This window comes from Phaenicophaeus curvirostris, chromosome 1 (assembly GCF_032191515.1).
Source record: "Phaenicophaeus curvirostris isolate KB17595 chromosome 1, BPBGC_Pcur_1.0, whole genome shotgun sequence".
In the NCBI taxonomy this organism is placed as follows: domain Eukaryota; kingdom Metazoa; phylum Chordata; class Aves; order Cuculiformes; family Cuculidae; genus Phaenicophaeus; species Phaenicophaeus curvirostris.
The window spans coordinates 142,845,404-142,863,280 of NC_091392.1; the positions used below are offsets into that span (position 1 = coordinate 142,845,404).

General features: G+C 41.6%; 1 protein-coding gene across 1 annotated transcript in view; it reads left to right on the top strand.

The window, feature by feature from the left end:
• The first annotated feature begins 973 nt into the window (after positions 1–973).
• Positions 974–17,877, top strand: part of SLC9A2 (solute carrier family 9 member A2) — a 35,315-nt gene continuing 18,411 nt past the window's right edge. The window contains exons 1-3 of the mRNA XM_069876904.1: positions 974–1,192; positions 6,650–7,113; positions 12,353–12,603. Of these exons, the coding sequence (XP_069733005.1) occupies positions 1,051–1,192; positions 6,650–7,113; positions 12,353–12,603 (857 nt within the window). The 5' untranslated portion in view covers positions 974–1,050. The remainder of the gene's footprint in view (positions 1,193–6,649; positions 7,114–12,352; positions 12,604–17,877) is intronic.

Consider the following 17,877-nt stretch of genomic DNA (forward strand, 5'->3'; position numbering starts at 1 on the left):
AGGCATGAACACATCCATATGTTCACAGAGCATGTTAACTTTCTAAATTAGTTTAAAGAGAATCATAGAATAGTTTAGGTTGGAAAGGACCTTAAAGATCATCCAGTTCCAACCCTCCTGCCATGGGCAGGGACATCCCACTAGATCAGGCTGCCCAAGGCCCCATCCAGCTTGGCCTTGAACACCTCCAGGGATGGGGCAGCCACAGTTTCCCTAGGCAACCTGTGCCAGTGCCTCACCACTCTCATGGTGAAGAAATTCTTCCTTATGTCGAGTCTAAATCTGCCCCTCTCCAGTTTATAGCCATTCCGCCTCGTCCTATCACTACAAGCCCTTGCAAACAGTCCCTCCCCAGCTTTCCTGTAGCCCCTCCAGGTACTGGAAGGTCGCTATAAGGTCTCCTCAGAGCCTTCTCTTCTCCAGGCTGAACAAGCCGAACTCTCAGCCTGTCCTCATAGCAGAGGTGCTCCAGCCCTCGGATTATCTTTGTAGCCTCCTCTGGGCCCGTTCCAGCAGCTCGGTATCCTTCCTATGTTGAGGATTCCAGAACTGGGCACAGTACTCCAGATGAGGTCTCACAAGAGAGGAGCAGAGGGGCAGAATCCCCTCCCTCGCCCTGCTGGCCGCGCTTCTTTCGATGCAGCTCAGCACACCGTCGGCCCCCCAGCAGACGAGCTCAACTTCGAGCTCAAGGCAGGCGCCCGGGCTGCGTCTCCGGCTCCGCGGGACGCTTCGCTCGGGGTGCGCCCGGGGGCAGGCGCCGAGGCCGCGGCCGCCTCTGCCCCTCGCGCGGCCTGAGCCCCGCGGGGGCGTCCCCGGGGGCGGCGCGTGGGGGCAGCGGAGCGCGGGGCTCGCCCAGCGCGCGCGGAGGGGGGCGGGGCGGCGGCAGGTGCCCGCGGGGCGGGATGGTGGCGGCGGCGGCGGCCGGCGCGGGGCCGTAGCGGAGCCATGGGCGGCGCGCTGCTCCCGCCGCTGCTCCCGGCGCTGCTGGCGGCCGCCGCGGCCGAGGCGAGGGCCGCCGCGGGGACGCGGCTGCCCGGGGACCCGGCGATGGGCACGGACGCCCCGCCGAGCCCCGGCGGCACCGCCTTCGAGGAGACGCGGCTGCACGTCTTCACCCTGGACTACCCCCACGTGCAAATCCCCTTCGAGATCACCCTCTGGATCTTGCTGGCCTCCCTCGCCAAGATCGGTGAGCGGGGCGACCCTCCCTCCTTCCCTCCTTCCTCCGCATCCCGGGCGCGGGGGCGGCTGATGCTCCTTAGCGGGATGCCCTTTGCCTGGCAGGAGATGGAGTTTTCTGGGTTAGGAACGGTGCAGGGGAGGAAAAAAAAAAAAGAAAAAAGAAAAAGAACCCCCGAGCTGTGAGCGCTGTAAAACCCGGAGCTCACCCGATGCGCGGGTGACTTTTTTTTTTTTTTTTTTTTTTCCTTGAGCGCCCTCCTGTCATTTGAGCGCTGCCTTCTTTTTCTTAAAATAACGCCGGGTGTAACGAGGGTTTCAAAACAGAGCACCGGGTCGATGGAAAGCGAGCATTTATGAAGGCAGAGTGAGCCTCCCTGCTGTACTTTCCCACCATTCACTTATGTCCCGAGAAAGACAGAAAAAGACGGCACGGAATGAGTAAGAAAGGCCACCTCTTCCCTCATGTGGAAAATATTTGTACTGCATAGTTCGCAGTGTCTTGTGCAGCTTATATGTGTATATATATATGATGATTTTAATTAGCTATGTTCCAAATAAAAGAATGAGTACGCTATTATTATAATCTAAAGAATATCAGATGAAGGTGTACTAGAGAGACAGTAAATCTCTGCAAATGAGGAACTTTGTATCTTCTCTACTAGAAGAAATTCTTAATGTAAGGAATAATTATGTAGGAACGCCAATAACAAGAAAGGTTTACTCATATTCCAGTTGTTTGATTCAAAAAGTCTGATTTTGCAGCTCAGACTTCCATAAAAACTGTCATCATACTCATTCTGCTAAAACGCTTCGTAAAACTTTGACTACTGCTGGTGACACTTAAATAGACTGTGTCACTTTCTGGTTAGTGGTCACATAATTAGGATTCTGCAAGGCCAAAAATTTGTATTCATCTGCTGCCGTGATTAGTGTTGTATTTGGGGACCTGATCCTCTACCCGAGCAACTTGCTGTGGCTGCATTACTTCCTGCTGAAATACTGATTGTTGCATCCATTAAGAGTCTATGCATCTTGATGCATGTATCTTAATGCATTAATGATGAAGGCTTAGTCTTGGGTACGTGTTTAGGTGTTTGCAGAAACAGGACAGAGTTAAAATATGATACATGCAAGTATATCATGGGCTCTAATAGCCAGAAAATACAGAGTTTGGTAAAGAAATTATCTTGGCCAGTTGAATATTGTGTATTTGCTCTGGCTTCTGAATTTAGATATAAATAATAATAGCTTGAATAAAATAGCTTGAATAAGCTAAGACTGGTGAGAAAGTTTCTGTTTTGTTAAAGATTACAGGGAAGCCATTTGAAAGATGTAAACGAACAATAATAAAGAATTTCTGTAGTACTGTATGTTCTGATTATCATGATATTTTGCTAGTACATTGGCATATAAACAGTAAAAAAAATAACTAATTTTGCAAGCTAACTGCAGTACAGTAAACAAGCAAATAGCATAAATGAGGAAAAACGCATATAGCTTTTAAATCCCTTCACTTATACCAAATGAAAGCAACTGTGGCTAATCTAGGGCACTACCTCTGATGTTATAAGTGTGCATGCGCGATGCAATGAGGGCCAGATCCAGGAGAGGCCCTAGGTGTGGCAGTGCTCGGCTTCACCACACCTATCTGCAGGCGCCCTGACTCTGGGATTGGAATTAGGAACATCCAGTTCTTGCTCCTGGAGCTCCGTATGTGCTTCTTTATCCAGCTACTGCATCAGGTAAATCTTTCCAGCACAGACTGTCATCATTCCTAAGTCACAACCACACAGTATTAATTTTTCACTCACTTGTGCCTTATTTTATATTGAAGACAGCCCAGATGGGCAACTCTCTAACCACTGCCATAAAGAAATATTGGCTCTGCCACATCTGTCTGTGTTAATAAGAGCAGACCATGTGTCTCAGTTCAAAGGGATGGAGAGGGGTTTTCCAGCCTGTCTCACTGCCTGCAGTCCAGTGAGCAAGAGGAGGCTCTCCATTGCATTCCTCTCCCCAGCGATTCCTGACGAGCAGCACACAGACATCTCACCCCTGTCATGCCAGGCAGCATGAAATCCGCCTCGAGACTCATGCACTGCCCAGGAAATTTGGGTGCTTAATCTGGCATCACAAATTCCTTTCTGGGGCTAGGCACTGAATGCTTACGCTTGGCACTGTTGAGCAGCAAACCTTCATGAATGAAGCCCTAAGGTCTTTTCAGCTGCAAGAACCTCAGAAGATAGGGTTGCATTTATTAACTGCTCTGATGATGTCTGAAGGGTCCCAAAGACAACTCTACTGCAGCATTTGCTTATCACTTGATGAGTCTATTGGGACAAATTTCAGCTGTTTTTGCAATGCAGTTTTACTGGAGCTGAAATAGTCCAGTAATTTGCTGATTTTTGTGAGGGATTTACCTGAGTGGTTTCTCGGATCCTGGCTGTGATAGTGTCATTGTAGGCTAGGTTTAGAGGGAGCAAGAAAGAAATGTTGAGAAAGGAAAATCTGAAGTTGTCAGGCAGAATGTGAACATTTTGATAAGGTATGTTTTCAGGAAGACATTAGAAACACAGTGCTTTTTATTCCAGCATAGAACCAGGGTACATTTTGAAATCTCAAAAAAATGCATTGAATGGATTTGTCATTTTCTGGCTACCTCTGCTTATTTATTATCTTGTGTGGTGATACCATGCAGGAGGTATTTTACTCACACACTCATGGACCCCATGAGTATGTCAGGTGGGACCCAGTGCACTCGTAGTATGCTGCAGTCTTCAGGCAGTGAGACTAGTCCACTAGCCTACCATCAGTTTTGCTTAATTCTTATGCTAATAAACCTACAAAATGTTGACTAACTGACCCGGGTTCCCATTACTTCTATGTTTAGTCACAAATGCACCATTAGAAGTGTTTCTTCTGGGAACGGAGCTCATATCTTTCCAACACTTCTCTCCTGAAAAAGGCTTAAGCTGTTCAGAGGGCCCTTGGAAAGCTCACGTATAATCAGAAGTATGCAGTGGAATACATATCAGCGTACACTGCAATTCACTCAGGAAAAAAGAAACCAGGACTCTAAGCTCTTTTAGCTTGAAGAATACTGAACTTGCACTTCCAGCAAGTATCCTAATGCCCAATGACCTGAAGGTAAACATCTTCTGTGCTGTTGAAACTGGGTTGCTGCATAGTCCGGGGCCCAAGAACAGGGTCAGAGGAGGAGAAAGCAGCTGTAGTTGAGCATAGAAGTCTGAGTACTCATGTACTGCAGGTAATCTACTCCCAGGGTGGTCTTTACTATGTAGCTATGGATCCATCAGAGCAAGGGAGATGCCCCTCTTCCTGGAGGGCACCTGCCCCTGACTTGAAGTGCACTGGATTATACATCCTAGCTCTCTTCCCTTAAATGGGAAGAGAGTGCCCTTGATCACCTTTCAGTGTATTTCATCAAGACAGGCAGCCTTTTAGGGGCTTTGGTGCTGTTCACATGGATAAAAAACACATTTAACTTAGTGGGAGCCTTTCCACTACCTTTAAGGATGAAGTCTCAAAAGCTCAGAGAGATATGAATTTTCCAAAAAGAGAATTGTAAAGAAGAAAAGGAAAAGATTTTTATTTTATAGTCACAACAGACATTTAATTGACATTGCATTACAATGGGTTAGGATGTTTTTGTTTTCATTAAAAGCTGCATTTACAAAAATTCCCTCTGCTTCAATTTTTGTTGAGCAAATGATTTAAGATACTTTTGAAAGGCTTTTAAGAACTTTTCTTTTAGCGAAACGTACTTACTCAGGGGAAACTTCAATCACAGTACTGGAAATTTTGGCATCCTGCCACTGCAGAAACTAAGCCGAAGCATAAAATGTTTATGTAGAAATGACTGAAAAGGGAAGAGTCAGGTCTCCAAACACAAATTCTTGTGTTTCCAGGGTCATTATCTGTTCTGCCAATATAGGATATCAGTGATTCCTATTTCAAATAATGACAGTGAATTTGGCAGTCCTTCTAACGAGCCACATAAGCTGTGTTTCTAAATATTAAAAACACTCTGTATTCATCCAGAAAGAAAAAAAATGCAGCTTGAGCTGCTTACTTTTAAAAAGCTTTAATGGTTATAGAATATGTAAGTAAAAAATGAGTAGGTGAAAACAACTCTCCTCTTGGTCCTTCTTAATCAGCTATATTTGATGAACTCAGGCTTTCTTTTAATTGGAAAAAATCTGTGATGAAAGGGCAATTAACAAAATAAGTGCGACAAGATGCAGAAGTTGGGAAACTTGATTTGAACTGTACCAAGCTTGCACTAGTTTAACTGTTTCGACTACAGGTGTGATTTTTACTGAAATAGTTTTACTGAAATAGACGCCCGTTATTACCACACCCAATGTTTCTGTGCAACTCTCATTTGAAATAATTTAAATGCTTTTTAGTTAGGCGGGAATTGTAGGATCTTGTGGGTGTGGATAGTTTTCTATATAATTATGTGGTCCAAATATAGATAAGGAGGAGCCTGGAAAAGATTGGCATCGTCAGGACCTGGAATGTGACCTTGGTGCATAAGGTTGATTGTTCCATTAGATTGGCCAGAGTAAGTTCCTTCAATATTTTCCCATTCATTAGCAAAATCATCCTTAAATCAATCAACTTCTAAAAGTAATGGGAATCTTTAAATCAAAACTGCATGGCTTGGAGAGTTTTAGTACACCAAGGAACATGCAGCCATTAAGTCCTCATTGAGAAATGTTTTTTTACTCATTTTTTCAGTACTTTGCACAGATTTTTACAAGACACTCCTGACACTGCTACAATTCATATGATACAGAGGAATGAGCATCATAATGCAGGCTACAATTTATTGTAACTTTATGGAAAACATGTCGGTTGTTGTGAAATTAATTTGGAGGCTCTGCTAAAGTTATAAGAATAATATGTCTGTAAACGCTTCTTAATGGTCATTGAGGAAGTGACCACACATGACTGAGTGCAGGTCGCGTGTGGTAGTTCATCTTCCTGGCTTTAAGACTCTAAAATTTAGACATCGAAATCCCTACATGAATGTACTAATTAATCTCATTTGTGAAGATGTACATGAAGGAAGGGGTGGTTAGTGAGACTTTTTCTCTATCTAGATGTAATTTACTCTAGAAGAGTGTTTGGATTGTGTTTCTGGAGGATTCCGTGTTACAAAATTCACACACTTTCACAGACAGAATCCTTGTACACAATTTCCATGCTGTTATCTGGAATGCCTAGCTATTTGACTCTCCACCAAATTAAAGGAATTAACTACCCTAGCTGACAGATTTGCCTTGACCTGGTGCGGTCATTCAGTCTTTGCAATGAAAATGAACATGTCTTGCAGTTGCTGTTTGCTATAGAAGCTAAGATAATAGAATCCAGAATAATCTTTTGGATTCTGTGCAAATAACCATTTCACTTTCTTGTGTTTGAATTTCCTTTGAAGGCTTTCATCTTTATCACAAGTTGCCCTCAATAGTACCTGAAAGCTGTCTCCTTATTCTGGTTGGATTGCTTCTTGGTGGGATTATTTTTGGAGCAGAGGAGAAGTCCCCACCTGTAATGAACAGTGATGTTTTTTTCTTGTATCTTCTACCACCCATTGTACTCGATGCTGGATATTTTATGCCAACTCGTCTTTTCTTTGAGAACTTTGGTACCATATTCTGGTATGCAGTGGTGGGCACACTCTGGAATGCCATCGGCATTGGAATTTCACTTTATGGAATTTGCCAGATCAGTGCATTTGGTTTGACTGATATCACATTGCTGCAGAATTTGCTCTTTGGCAGCCTCATTTCAGCTGTGGATCCTGTGGCAGTGCTAGCTGTTTTTGAAAACATTCATGTCAATGAGCAGCTTTACATCCTGGTGTTTGGAGAGTCTTTGCTGAATGATGCTATAACTGTGGTAAGTTACTTGATAAATGATTAGTTGATAGAAATGATTGTTTGCATGTCATTGTTATCTCTCATTGCATCTGGTTATTAAAGTTTGTTAAAAGATGGGAGTCAGTGAGTGTTAACATGTTTATGTAATTCTCTGAACTTCAGATTTAGAAACTACCGTAGTCTTACTGCACCAGAGTGACGTGTAATGGTAGCATATTTGTTTTAGGGATTTTACTACCTTTTTCCTTTAGTTTCCATATCTTTTAATAGTTACTTCTGTAATCTGAAACTGGAGGCTTTCCTCATCTTCAGAAATGTTGTTGGACAGCAGAGAGAAAAGCACCATTGTGGTGCACAGGGAGAATGGGCAAATATTGAGCTTCCACAGGCACAGGACCCAGTTGATTCTGGCCTTTTGTGTGTACCCATCCAGCTGGAACTGCATCGAGACCGTCGATATATTCTTCCCAGGCTACGGATTAGATAGGACAGCCACCTGGAGGCAGTAATTTCTAATCATTAACTAGCTGAACTGGGTTTGTGGTGCACACCTCAGGACAGCAATCTGCAAATTCCTTTAACATCCTTAATGCCCCGTGCTTGTACCTGATGATACTGTGTCTGGGATGTTACTCCCTTTTATCCATGCCTTAACTGAAATCCTGCGCATGCCAGCAATGGCCTGTCATGCTTTCTGTTTTGTTAGACATGGGGGTCCAATTTTTCATATGCCGGAAAGATCCATAAGATTAATGAACTGGGTCTGCACCTTCCCTGTCTCTGTCACTGGCTTCTTATTCCTGTCCCGTTCTATGCCAAATGGCCCTTTGTTTTTCCCCTTTTCTAGGACTTTGCCTCACCTGCTTAACACATATATGTCTCATTATTTCATTTGAGCTTTGGTAGTGATAATTTCTTGTGTGTCCGTGGGAGTACTAGTTTTTGGTTGTTGGGTTTTTTTCACTTACGCTTCATGCTTTACCTGATTCTGTTGTTACACGATCAGCTGAATCACATCCTCGCTTATACGTTTTCCTTAAAGCCTAGCTTTTCTGATTAGCTTACAACTGAAACTGTCTGCCATCACTCATCTGGTATTTAAGCCAGTCCTGAAAATAATGGAGTGTAAATACTGAGTTTCAAAAGGCTTAGCAGTTCAGCTATGGCTGTATCTGTCTCTGTGCACTCTTAATGGCTGCTTATCCAGTGGAATTCTTTTCATGTATGTTTTTCTGAAGGAAAAAGATCTTTTTTTATGTTAATGTAAAGTCTTTAATTTTTTTTAATGGTTTTTCTAAACAAAAACACTTTTTCCAATCACAAGATCAATCACCTTTCCACTGAAGCAGCAGTTAATCCAGCAAGATTTTCTCAGGAAACACTGCATCCTGATGATGGAAGTATTCATGCGTGTCACTGCCCAATGGCAAATTACTCCAAAGCAGTACTTTTATCGACACTGGAGTGGCAATTTAATAACCACATTGCATGGCTTTCCTGTAGACATGGTTATTGCCTTCTTTGGAGGCAGTCTTTTCTTATGGCATACCTGCTCAGATACCCTAATGCAGGGGGAGATACCCTGAGGAGTCAGCAGGGCCAGCCCAGCATGCACACTGGCCATACATATATTCATGAGAGAGTGAAAGGAATGTAGAGTACGTTCGGTCTTCCCAGCTATCGCTTAAAGGTAGCACTTGGCGGGAGATCAAGTGGTTTCCACATGCTAAGCATTGGCCTACTAATGGCTCCTTGTTATGATTTTGCACACCTAAAATCATGTGATTATACTTAAAACATGACCCAGCTCCCCTGTGAGGAGGACCTTAGAAGACCTTGCCTCCCCTGCCCATAGCGGTGCTGCTGGACCAAGTCCTCGCTGTGGTGCTGTGTGGGTTACACAGTTATCCACTCAAAGGAGATGATGTTTTGTAAATGATAACTCTTCCTCTGCCCTTGGGGAGGGCTCAGCCCCTTCCAGCTTTCATCTGGTGCAGCCCTTGAGTCCCACCTACTCTGGCAGGTGTCTCCAAAACAGGAGGGGAACTGAAGGCAAGGTGGTCATCCACAGAAGCTGTCTAATTCCTATGGTCACTGCAGTATCAAAACCCACTGGGATTACACAGATGGGGAGTGCAGAACAGCATGGCTTTAGTAAATATACTTTCTAGATGCTTTAAGACCTTCTTCCTGCTATCCCACTTGCACTGCCTGGCTGCTCCTAATAAAAGCTTTCATTAGAATAGCAGTGTCATTACACTTTCTCTTTTCAGATGAACTTGCTGCCACACCTTCATTTTATATACACAGCAAGACAAATTCTCAGGAACCTTGGCTCTGCTGCATTCCCTAGACCATCTTTCATGCCTGGTAGTTTTTGTGATATGCCTATGCATTTGGATGATCCTTTTCCTCTACTGACAGACTTTTAGCTCTTGAATTTGTCTGAGGATAATGTTTGCCGGTTGGCTTCTTGTTCAGAGTTAGCTCTTTACCAAAAGTCAGTGATAACTGGCACGTTGATATTAAATGGCAAGATCACAGTTGAAATTGAGTGTTAGCAGTTCAAATTGCAGTTCTGGGCTTAAAATCACAAAGAAGGAGCCACTGTCATTATAATAATATTCCAATGTCAGAAAACATTACAGCAGTGCCTTGCATTCTGCCTTTACTGAAAACATTATTTTAAAGTGCTTTAAAGTAATTTCAGAATAAAGACTAGTAGAGTGAGAACTAATGAAAATAAGCAATTAGTGTCTAGGAAGAGCAGAGATACTCTTGAGACAAGGTTAAAAAGTGATTGGTGACTAATATTCCTTGGTGTAGGCTTCAGCTAAAGTTCAGCTAAAGGATATTGAGTAAATGCAAATCTTGAACTTGGAAAAAAACCCTTGTTGCCTTATCAAGCACATTACAAAATGTGAGCAGAGCTGATGTTTAACTCACCTGAAGGCTTGGATAGAGTTGTGAAACTGAACTGCTGCAAAGTAAAAGGGAGGTGAACCTAGTTTTGATCTCATTTACACAGTGTAAATAAAGAACAGAAATAAGATTAAAATCCTGTTCATGACATCCCATAGTCCTAGCTGCTGCTTCTACCACAGCAGTCTGGTTTTGATCTGAGGTGCTTTTGTGCTTTCAAATAACTTATGGTAACAGACTTGATATTTATGGGGATGTCTGCATGTAGAAACGATGGGCTCCATTCTGTTTGCAGGGTGAATGCTTTGCTGTGAGAATTAGGTGATGTGGAAAGACTATTGCTTGAGTAGGTCAAAATCAAATGCTTCTTTACAAGCAGCTGTCAGTGGCCTTACTTTTAAGAATGCATTTAAAGAAAATAATTATCTTCCCCAATACAAAGGAGTATTCTGCCAGGTCAAAATCTGTTAGTGTCTTGAAGACAGCACAACTCTGGGGTAGTTTTGAGTTTCAACAAATGACGCAAGGGAATCCCTCTCCTTGCAGATAACACAACTGAACAGTATTTGTTCATCAGTCTATGGTTCGTGGAGGCTCCTGGGAGTTTGTGGACTGAGAGGTCCTTGTAAAGGGACCAAAAAGGCACACCTATTGTCAATAGGCTTAAGTTGGTGTACTTCTCTTCATGCAAATACATAAGGTCCACAAACCAAAACAGGATGAAAAACAGAGGAGCTTATGACATTAATTTCTGGTCCTGCACGGGACACACTAACAAGGAACAGGACAAAAAAGCTGGGAATCTGCCTCAGAGCAAAGAGATGAAGGTGTTTGGTCAGGTGAAAAAGGACAACCCTCTCAGGAAATGGACTCATCCTGAGGGCATCATTCTTATCAAATAAATAGTTCATGCCTCTGCTCTTTGTAATGAAAATTGAAAATTACTGGTGACCAAGCTAGGTTTGATTTAACCTTCTTTTTTTTCATGCTTACTCTAGAGTATATGTTTTCTTTTTTATATTTTTTCCAGTTCTTTCCTTTTACTTACTCCAAAGGACACAAAATAGGTCCTGTCTTTGCATTAGTCTAGAGAGATACTTTCACCTCTCTAAGACCTATCAAATTTTGGCTAAGAATAGCTGTACAACTTTCTTTCTGTCGTGTGAGAGAAAACAAGACTGTGAATGTTACAAATGCCTCCCAATCGAAATTCAAACACCTACATTGTTGGCACAATGCAGGTATTTATAAAACATTGTTCTCTCAAATTGTATTTCTGATAGAGAAACCTATTTGGTTTACTAAAAAGTCCAGAAAGTAATTGGATAATTCCTGCAAACTGTCCAAGGTGTTTATTATGAGCAAGATGGCTTAGCCAGTGAACCCACTTTACACTTTTTTTGTACAAGGGTACTGTGTAGCCATCACACTATCACATGGCTGGAAGCATACACGTGGGACCATGCAATTTCTAAAACTCCCAAGTAAGTCTGCAAATGGAAAGACCCTTTAAGGTTTCCTTAAGAGTAACTGATTCTATTGTTGTGTGTTTTGTTGTAACTAAAATACTAGATTTTAGAGAAATGTGAAGTTTACAACGTTCTCTTTCCTGTGTAGATCTAAAAGACTCTTTGGTTAAGAAAATGTAGTAATCCCACTGACCCAGTTTATTTAAGAGAATGGTTATAATCTGTTTAAAAATTAAACTGGACAAATAGATGGTAGTAGGTCTTTTAATGTGAAATAAATACAAATCTCTAGAAATTATCTAAAGTCTGAGATATCCTTAAACCATTGGATTTGTAGTAGTTAATATATCAGAGAGGGAGCACCCCATGGATGCAATGTTTCTACTACTCCTTGGGGTGGTCAGTGCCCATCCTCCCCTCCCTGTGTCAGATGGATTTATGGTCTAATTTAGTACTGTATCTCTTAATGTCTTATGTAGATCAAACACATTTTTTTTCACTGATTCTGAAACTATTTTCCTCCTCCTTTATTATTTCTTTGATTCTGGGGAAAATCTGAAATGGCCATTGGGGTAAAATTAGAAACTCTGCAAATAAATGCATTTAAAGAAAGATTAGAGAGATCTATGATCCTGGCCTGCAGAATGGCATGCCCTGTTTGCAAAAATGGGAATAATGATATTTACCTTTCTCCCTTATATTTATGGTTGACAAGTACTATGCTGGAGGTAAACAGGAGTGTATCTCCAAAGTGAATTCAAGGCAGATAGAGAAAATCAAAGTTTAGCATTGAAGAAGAGGAACATAGTTACATGGAGGGAAATTAAAAAGAGTTCAGAAACATAATATGCTTTCTTTTTCTCATAGGTCCTGTACAATTTGTTCAAGTCTTTCTGCCAGATGCGCACGATTAAGGTTATTGACATATTCGCTGGGATTGCTAACTTCTTTATAGTGGGGATCGGTGGAGTATTGATTGGAATCCTTTTGGGATTTATAGCAGCCTTTACCACCCGTTTCACCCATAAAATCCGAGTGATTGAGCCACTCTTTGTCTTCCTGTACAGTTACCTCTCATACATAACAGCTGAAATGTTTCATCTCTCGGGCATCATGGCGTAAGTACCATGAATTTCAGTAAAGTACCACCCAAGTAAGAGTGTCAATAGAAATTGCAGAGAAGACCAGATGTTGAAAACTTTGTGATATGGCATCATTCCATTGTGCATGGCAGCGATGCTGGCTTGAGGATTTCCGGCCTCTCCCCTCCTGCTTCCTTCCATCCGATTCTCCTGGCTTGCCACCACACCAGCTGTGTCACTAAAACTGTTCATGGCATCACACCATAAACCATATATTTGAAATGTTCCAAGTTATAAATAATCCCTTTTATTTCCAGTGGGGTTATTTTTAACACAGATCAGTTTGGTGACCTCTGTCCTCATGTCACCCTACAATTAGTCATAAGGGCATGACTGAGGGTGGCCCACAGTGATTAAGGGACAGTGGTGGCTGGGAGGGAGTAGTAGATGGGAGCTTCATGAACCAGCTTCACTTCTGATGCCAATATATTGTGAAACTACATGTTCAGTCATGTGAACAGCCAGTAAGTACCATTCTGCGAAGACAATGCATATAGCATTTAAGGCAAACTCCTGCTGCATTACCAGCAGAGCAAGGACTGGGTAAATCTGCAGAATCTAGTCCTATGTTGATATAACCCTTTAGTTTAGTATTTTGATATGTGTGCCTGTGTGTTATAATGCTTATATTATGCATGAAATAATATTATTCTTCCCACTTCTAACAGATGAAAATGTTTTCACTCCTGATTTTTCAGTCCTAGGCTTTAGTAAAGAAAGAGCACAGCCTCTTGCTTGATGCTGTTTATACTGTAACAATCTCAGCTTTAGAAAGATTCTTTATTACATCTGATATACTTAAACAGTTTGCTTTGGTCCCAAGTAATGCTTTTAAAGGCCAACCTTCTTTAATGACTTTGTGCTGTTCTGGTGAATGACAAATAGAAGTCATTCAAGCATTAGGGGCATAGCTTTTTATGAAAGTTCATATGTTACTTGTTAGTATCACTAATACTTGGTAGTACCTCATCTGATGATTATCTTTTAGGAAAGTGAAGACAGGTTTGATATCATAGCCATGCCAGTATAAGGTTTTCTGGGGCTGGAAGCAATTTACGTGGAAACTTACAGCTGATGATTTCAGCAGTATAAAAATAGAAATATGCCATGAAACAGGAGGGGTATGCACTTTAATGTAAGTAAAGAGCTAAAGATTGTATGGGTTTCTTTCTCTGATATGAGCCTAAATAAAGTAACATATGCATCCACTTTGACCGAGTTCATAAGTGTCCCATCTCTTTCCCTAGCTTCTATTCATAGCATTTGTGTGGTTTCTAGTTTCCTCCTCTTAAGATGAGTGTCCTTGATATCCTATGATCTAATACCTAAAGGGCTTCTAAATCAAAAATGTGTGGCTAAGCTGTAAATGGAAAAAATTCTAACAGTATGCATGAAAGTACTGATTTTGACATGCTGCATCTAAGGTGCAATACAAACGGCACGGCATGTCTGCTGGTGCATCAGTGGAATGCCAGTGCCTGTGACTAACACACCAGTGCATTGCATAGCACTAACAACCTATTCCTTTTAATTTGCCTATGAGTGGGTGCAGAACATTAGAGGAAACACAAAGTAATTTTTCTTTCCAACAGCACAAGGGAAAACAATTTATCTTTAAAATGCCCTGTATCTTTTTTTTTATGCTAAACATATTTTGTAACAGCTGAGGGAGCTGGATACATCAGTAACACCCTTGGGAAGCAGGAAGGGTTGACTCCATTGTCCTGAGACACAAAATGTGTTCCCTCCCAGGCGAGCTGCTGAGGGCCTTAGAGCTCCTGTAATCTCCACATCCCCTTGGAGTAAATCTACCCCGCACCTTTCACATTTTATTAGGCTTTGAACTGCAGAGAGTATTTTTCTCTGTGTCACAGTGCAACACGCACCTGTATTGAGTTCCCTGTCGTTTTCTTCAGGAAATGACTCATGGCATGATTGCTGTAAGACTTCAAAGTTTCTCCTCCTCTGAGCATGTAGTTGGACCAAATGACCTTGGTGTATCCCTTACAGCCTTGGTTGTTTATTCATTATATGATTCTGTGTCCATTTATGGTTCAGCCTATAGGGGATAATTTCCTGATCTCCCTTTTTTTTTCATCTGTATAAATATGAATGTTACTCTACTGATTCTTGCTTTCTTCATAACCAAGTACCTAAGGATACTCAGTGAGACTTTGTGGTTACATGCTGTACCACACTTTAGGTGGAGGGCATCAGCAGGAAAGTACAGTGTTATCAGATAAATACATACACAGAGTGCCTCATTTCTGTGCAACTAGGAATTCACTGGCAGAGGAATAGAGGGGAATGAAAGGTGCTTGTCCTTCTCTTAATAAGTCTATGTACTCATTCTGGGGACAAATGATTCTTGAAGCATCTGTGGGTAGCCCTGACACTGGCTTACAGGGGTGAAGTAGGAAAGGGTGTGAACCATGTCCCTGTGACCTGTAGTAAGAAAGCTTTTTTTTCAGAAGGAGAGGAAAGAGCTCCTACTGTAATTAGAGCCAGGCTTGAATCAGGGTCACAGATGTAAAACATACAGATGTGAATCTGAACTTTATTTGCTTGGTCCATTTCTAATTATAATGCTGCATTTTTGCTTACTAATTTCACATAAGGGCTGCAAAGCAGCAGAACTATTAATATATGGTGAGGGGTTTAGTTCTTTGGGTTTTTTTTGCAGTAGTGAATTAGTAAGCTGAAAGAAACAAACATTGAAACTACTGTAAATTTAGTAGGTCAAGGAAACTTGAGGATTGAACCCAGCGGCCTAGTTTATTGCAGTCATGACAGAAACTGTACTGTTTGCACAGGAGGGCTTTTATTCTTCAGAAGCACAGAAGGTTGCAAGTTAATTGCAATTAACTGTTTTTTCCCTCCACTTCTTGACCAAGGCAACTACCTCAGGTCACAGAATTGGGAGGCAGTATTAATGTATGTGAATAAAAAAAGTAAAATTAAACACATCTGAGCTTTTGGTTTATGGTGGCAGTAAAAATTTAGTTTAGAAGAACATATTAATATTATAATTATGTACATAAAATCTTGCATAAAGAATTTTAATATACATTAATTTCTAACACTTTATTGCCATTTCATTTTCAAATTAAAGAGACTTAAACAGGTTTTTTTTGTCCAATGTAAATAAGTACTTTAAAGAGATACCAGATTTATAAAGTGATCAGTGATTACTTGTGGAATATTACTCACCTGAAGAGTAGCAAATAACGTACAGTACTATTTGTTATATTGGTGAACCAACACATCAATTAGTTGACACAAATTGAATGAAAAATATGCAAGATATGACTAAAAATAATATTATAAGACTCTCATTCCTTTAAATTCTAATGGTGAAGTGTTAAATTCTAATGGTAGGTGTTTTCAGTTACAGCTTGCAAAGCTCCTGATTAATCTGGTGACAGATTCTTATCAGACACCTATTTACAGTGTCTCCATTACCTCAGGATCCAAAAGCAAACCTTGTCCAGAGCATGCTTTTCCACTCCCCAAGCTGTAGGGCTTTCCTAAATAACTATAATAATGAAAACTATTTATTTTTAAAAGGTAATAAATATTGCTGAATGTTTTGTTGTGTCTTTGATGCAGACCTGATGCTGCCCTTGTGCTTTGAGTGTTAAGCTGCAGATTTGAAGTTCTGAAATGATCATGTGTCTTGAAGTGGTTGTTTTGTAGCCTGCCCACCGTGTTCTTTCTATATTGCATTAACTGCCCCTGCACTTGCCAGCTCCACCGTGTGTGCAGTCACCTGAAGGTGGCTGAAATGCATCAAACTTATTGTATTTGTGCAGATAAGCAGTGATGCACAGGAGAACTGTTGCAACTCATGACATAACGTGAGATATTTGTGGATCTGTCAGTGCAGCCTGTGGCTTGTGAAAAGCTGAAAGTGAGAAGTAAAAGTGTTAAGCATATTTAAGACCTTTCTTCACTTATACTTTTGGGGTTGATCACCAGAACTATATGTAAACTGAAGAGCCTGGGAATGTTTGACAACTTCCAGGTTTGGGTGTATGACCTAGCCAAGTCATCACTATTTGTTAGGACACAATCTATGCATGGCCTAGGTCCTCTCCTACTTTCCTTCTTGAGATATGCAGGCACATATATTTGTGGGATCTGTGGTGATATCTATGACATCCCCAATGTGGGCAACTGTAATATCAGAACAAGGAGTAGAGCTGGAAGAGCATTGTCAGTCTGTCAATACTGCGAAAAATGCAGGACTTCTGTTGTTCCAATCACATACTCAAACTAGAAATGATAGGTGAACCACTGAGTGTTGCAGGGCGGAAGCTTGCACACTTATGAAATCTGCATCACTTTTTTGACAGTGAATTCCACATAACCATGATAAGCTCTGCTTCCCCAACAGTGAGCTACTCAGGTCAGAGAGGTTCTTTCTATTCAAGACCATGATGAAACCAGCTGACAATGAGGAGACAACTGACAGTTATGCCAGTAGTAAATGCAGATGGGAGTCTGGGATTGTTTTCGTTCAGGCTTCCTCCTTAGTCTTGGAGTATGCTTAGGGCTGGAGGTAGTTTTTGCATGGCAACAAACATTTTATTTTGTGCTGACCAGATATGTTTCTCTATCACTAACTGGATGTGGATAAAAATGCAGGGCGAAGGCCAGGTTAGGTGCATTGTTTGGCCAGCAAAAGCTCTCCACCTGTGTTGGTAAGCTGCTACCTGCCCCATCGGGTTGCATCTGTTCCCACTTAAAATACTCTTCCCCGGGTTTTACTCACCCTGATCTGCCTACAGGGGTTGTGCTGCTCGACTGAGGTCAGTGAAGTACCCTGAACCCTCTTCCAGTGTCCATGTGTCCTCACAGATTCATCCCTTAGAAGTAATAGTGCCCAGTCTGTTTGGGAATATGGACGTTAGTGTAGAGAGATCTACAACCATGTTTCAGATCTTGGCCATTGTTCTCTAAAGCAGACCATACTTGCTCCACTTAAGAGAAGGAAACTGCTGGACTAAACTAACTTTTATTAATTAGGTGAAACATGTTCAGAGTTTGCCAGTGACTACAGCCTCAACTGTTGCTGTGGACAACCTCCTTCCAAATACAAAGAAAGCTTACTATGCGAAGGTCCTTCTGAGGTTATTGCTGTCTCCAAGATTCCCTTTTCTGCTTTGCAAAACATGATTTTTTAATTCCTTCTTTTAGAGGAAAGAACCTAGATGTGTGTTCATAATGTTAGTGAGCTTTTTCCGAGAT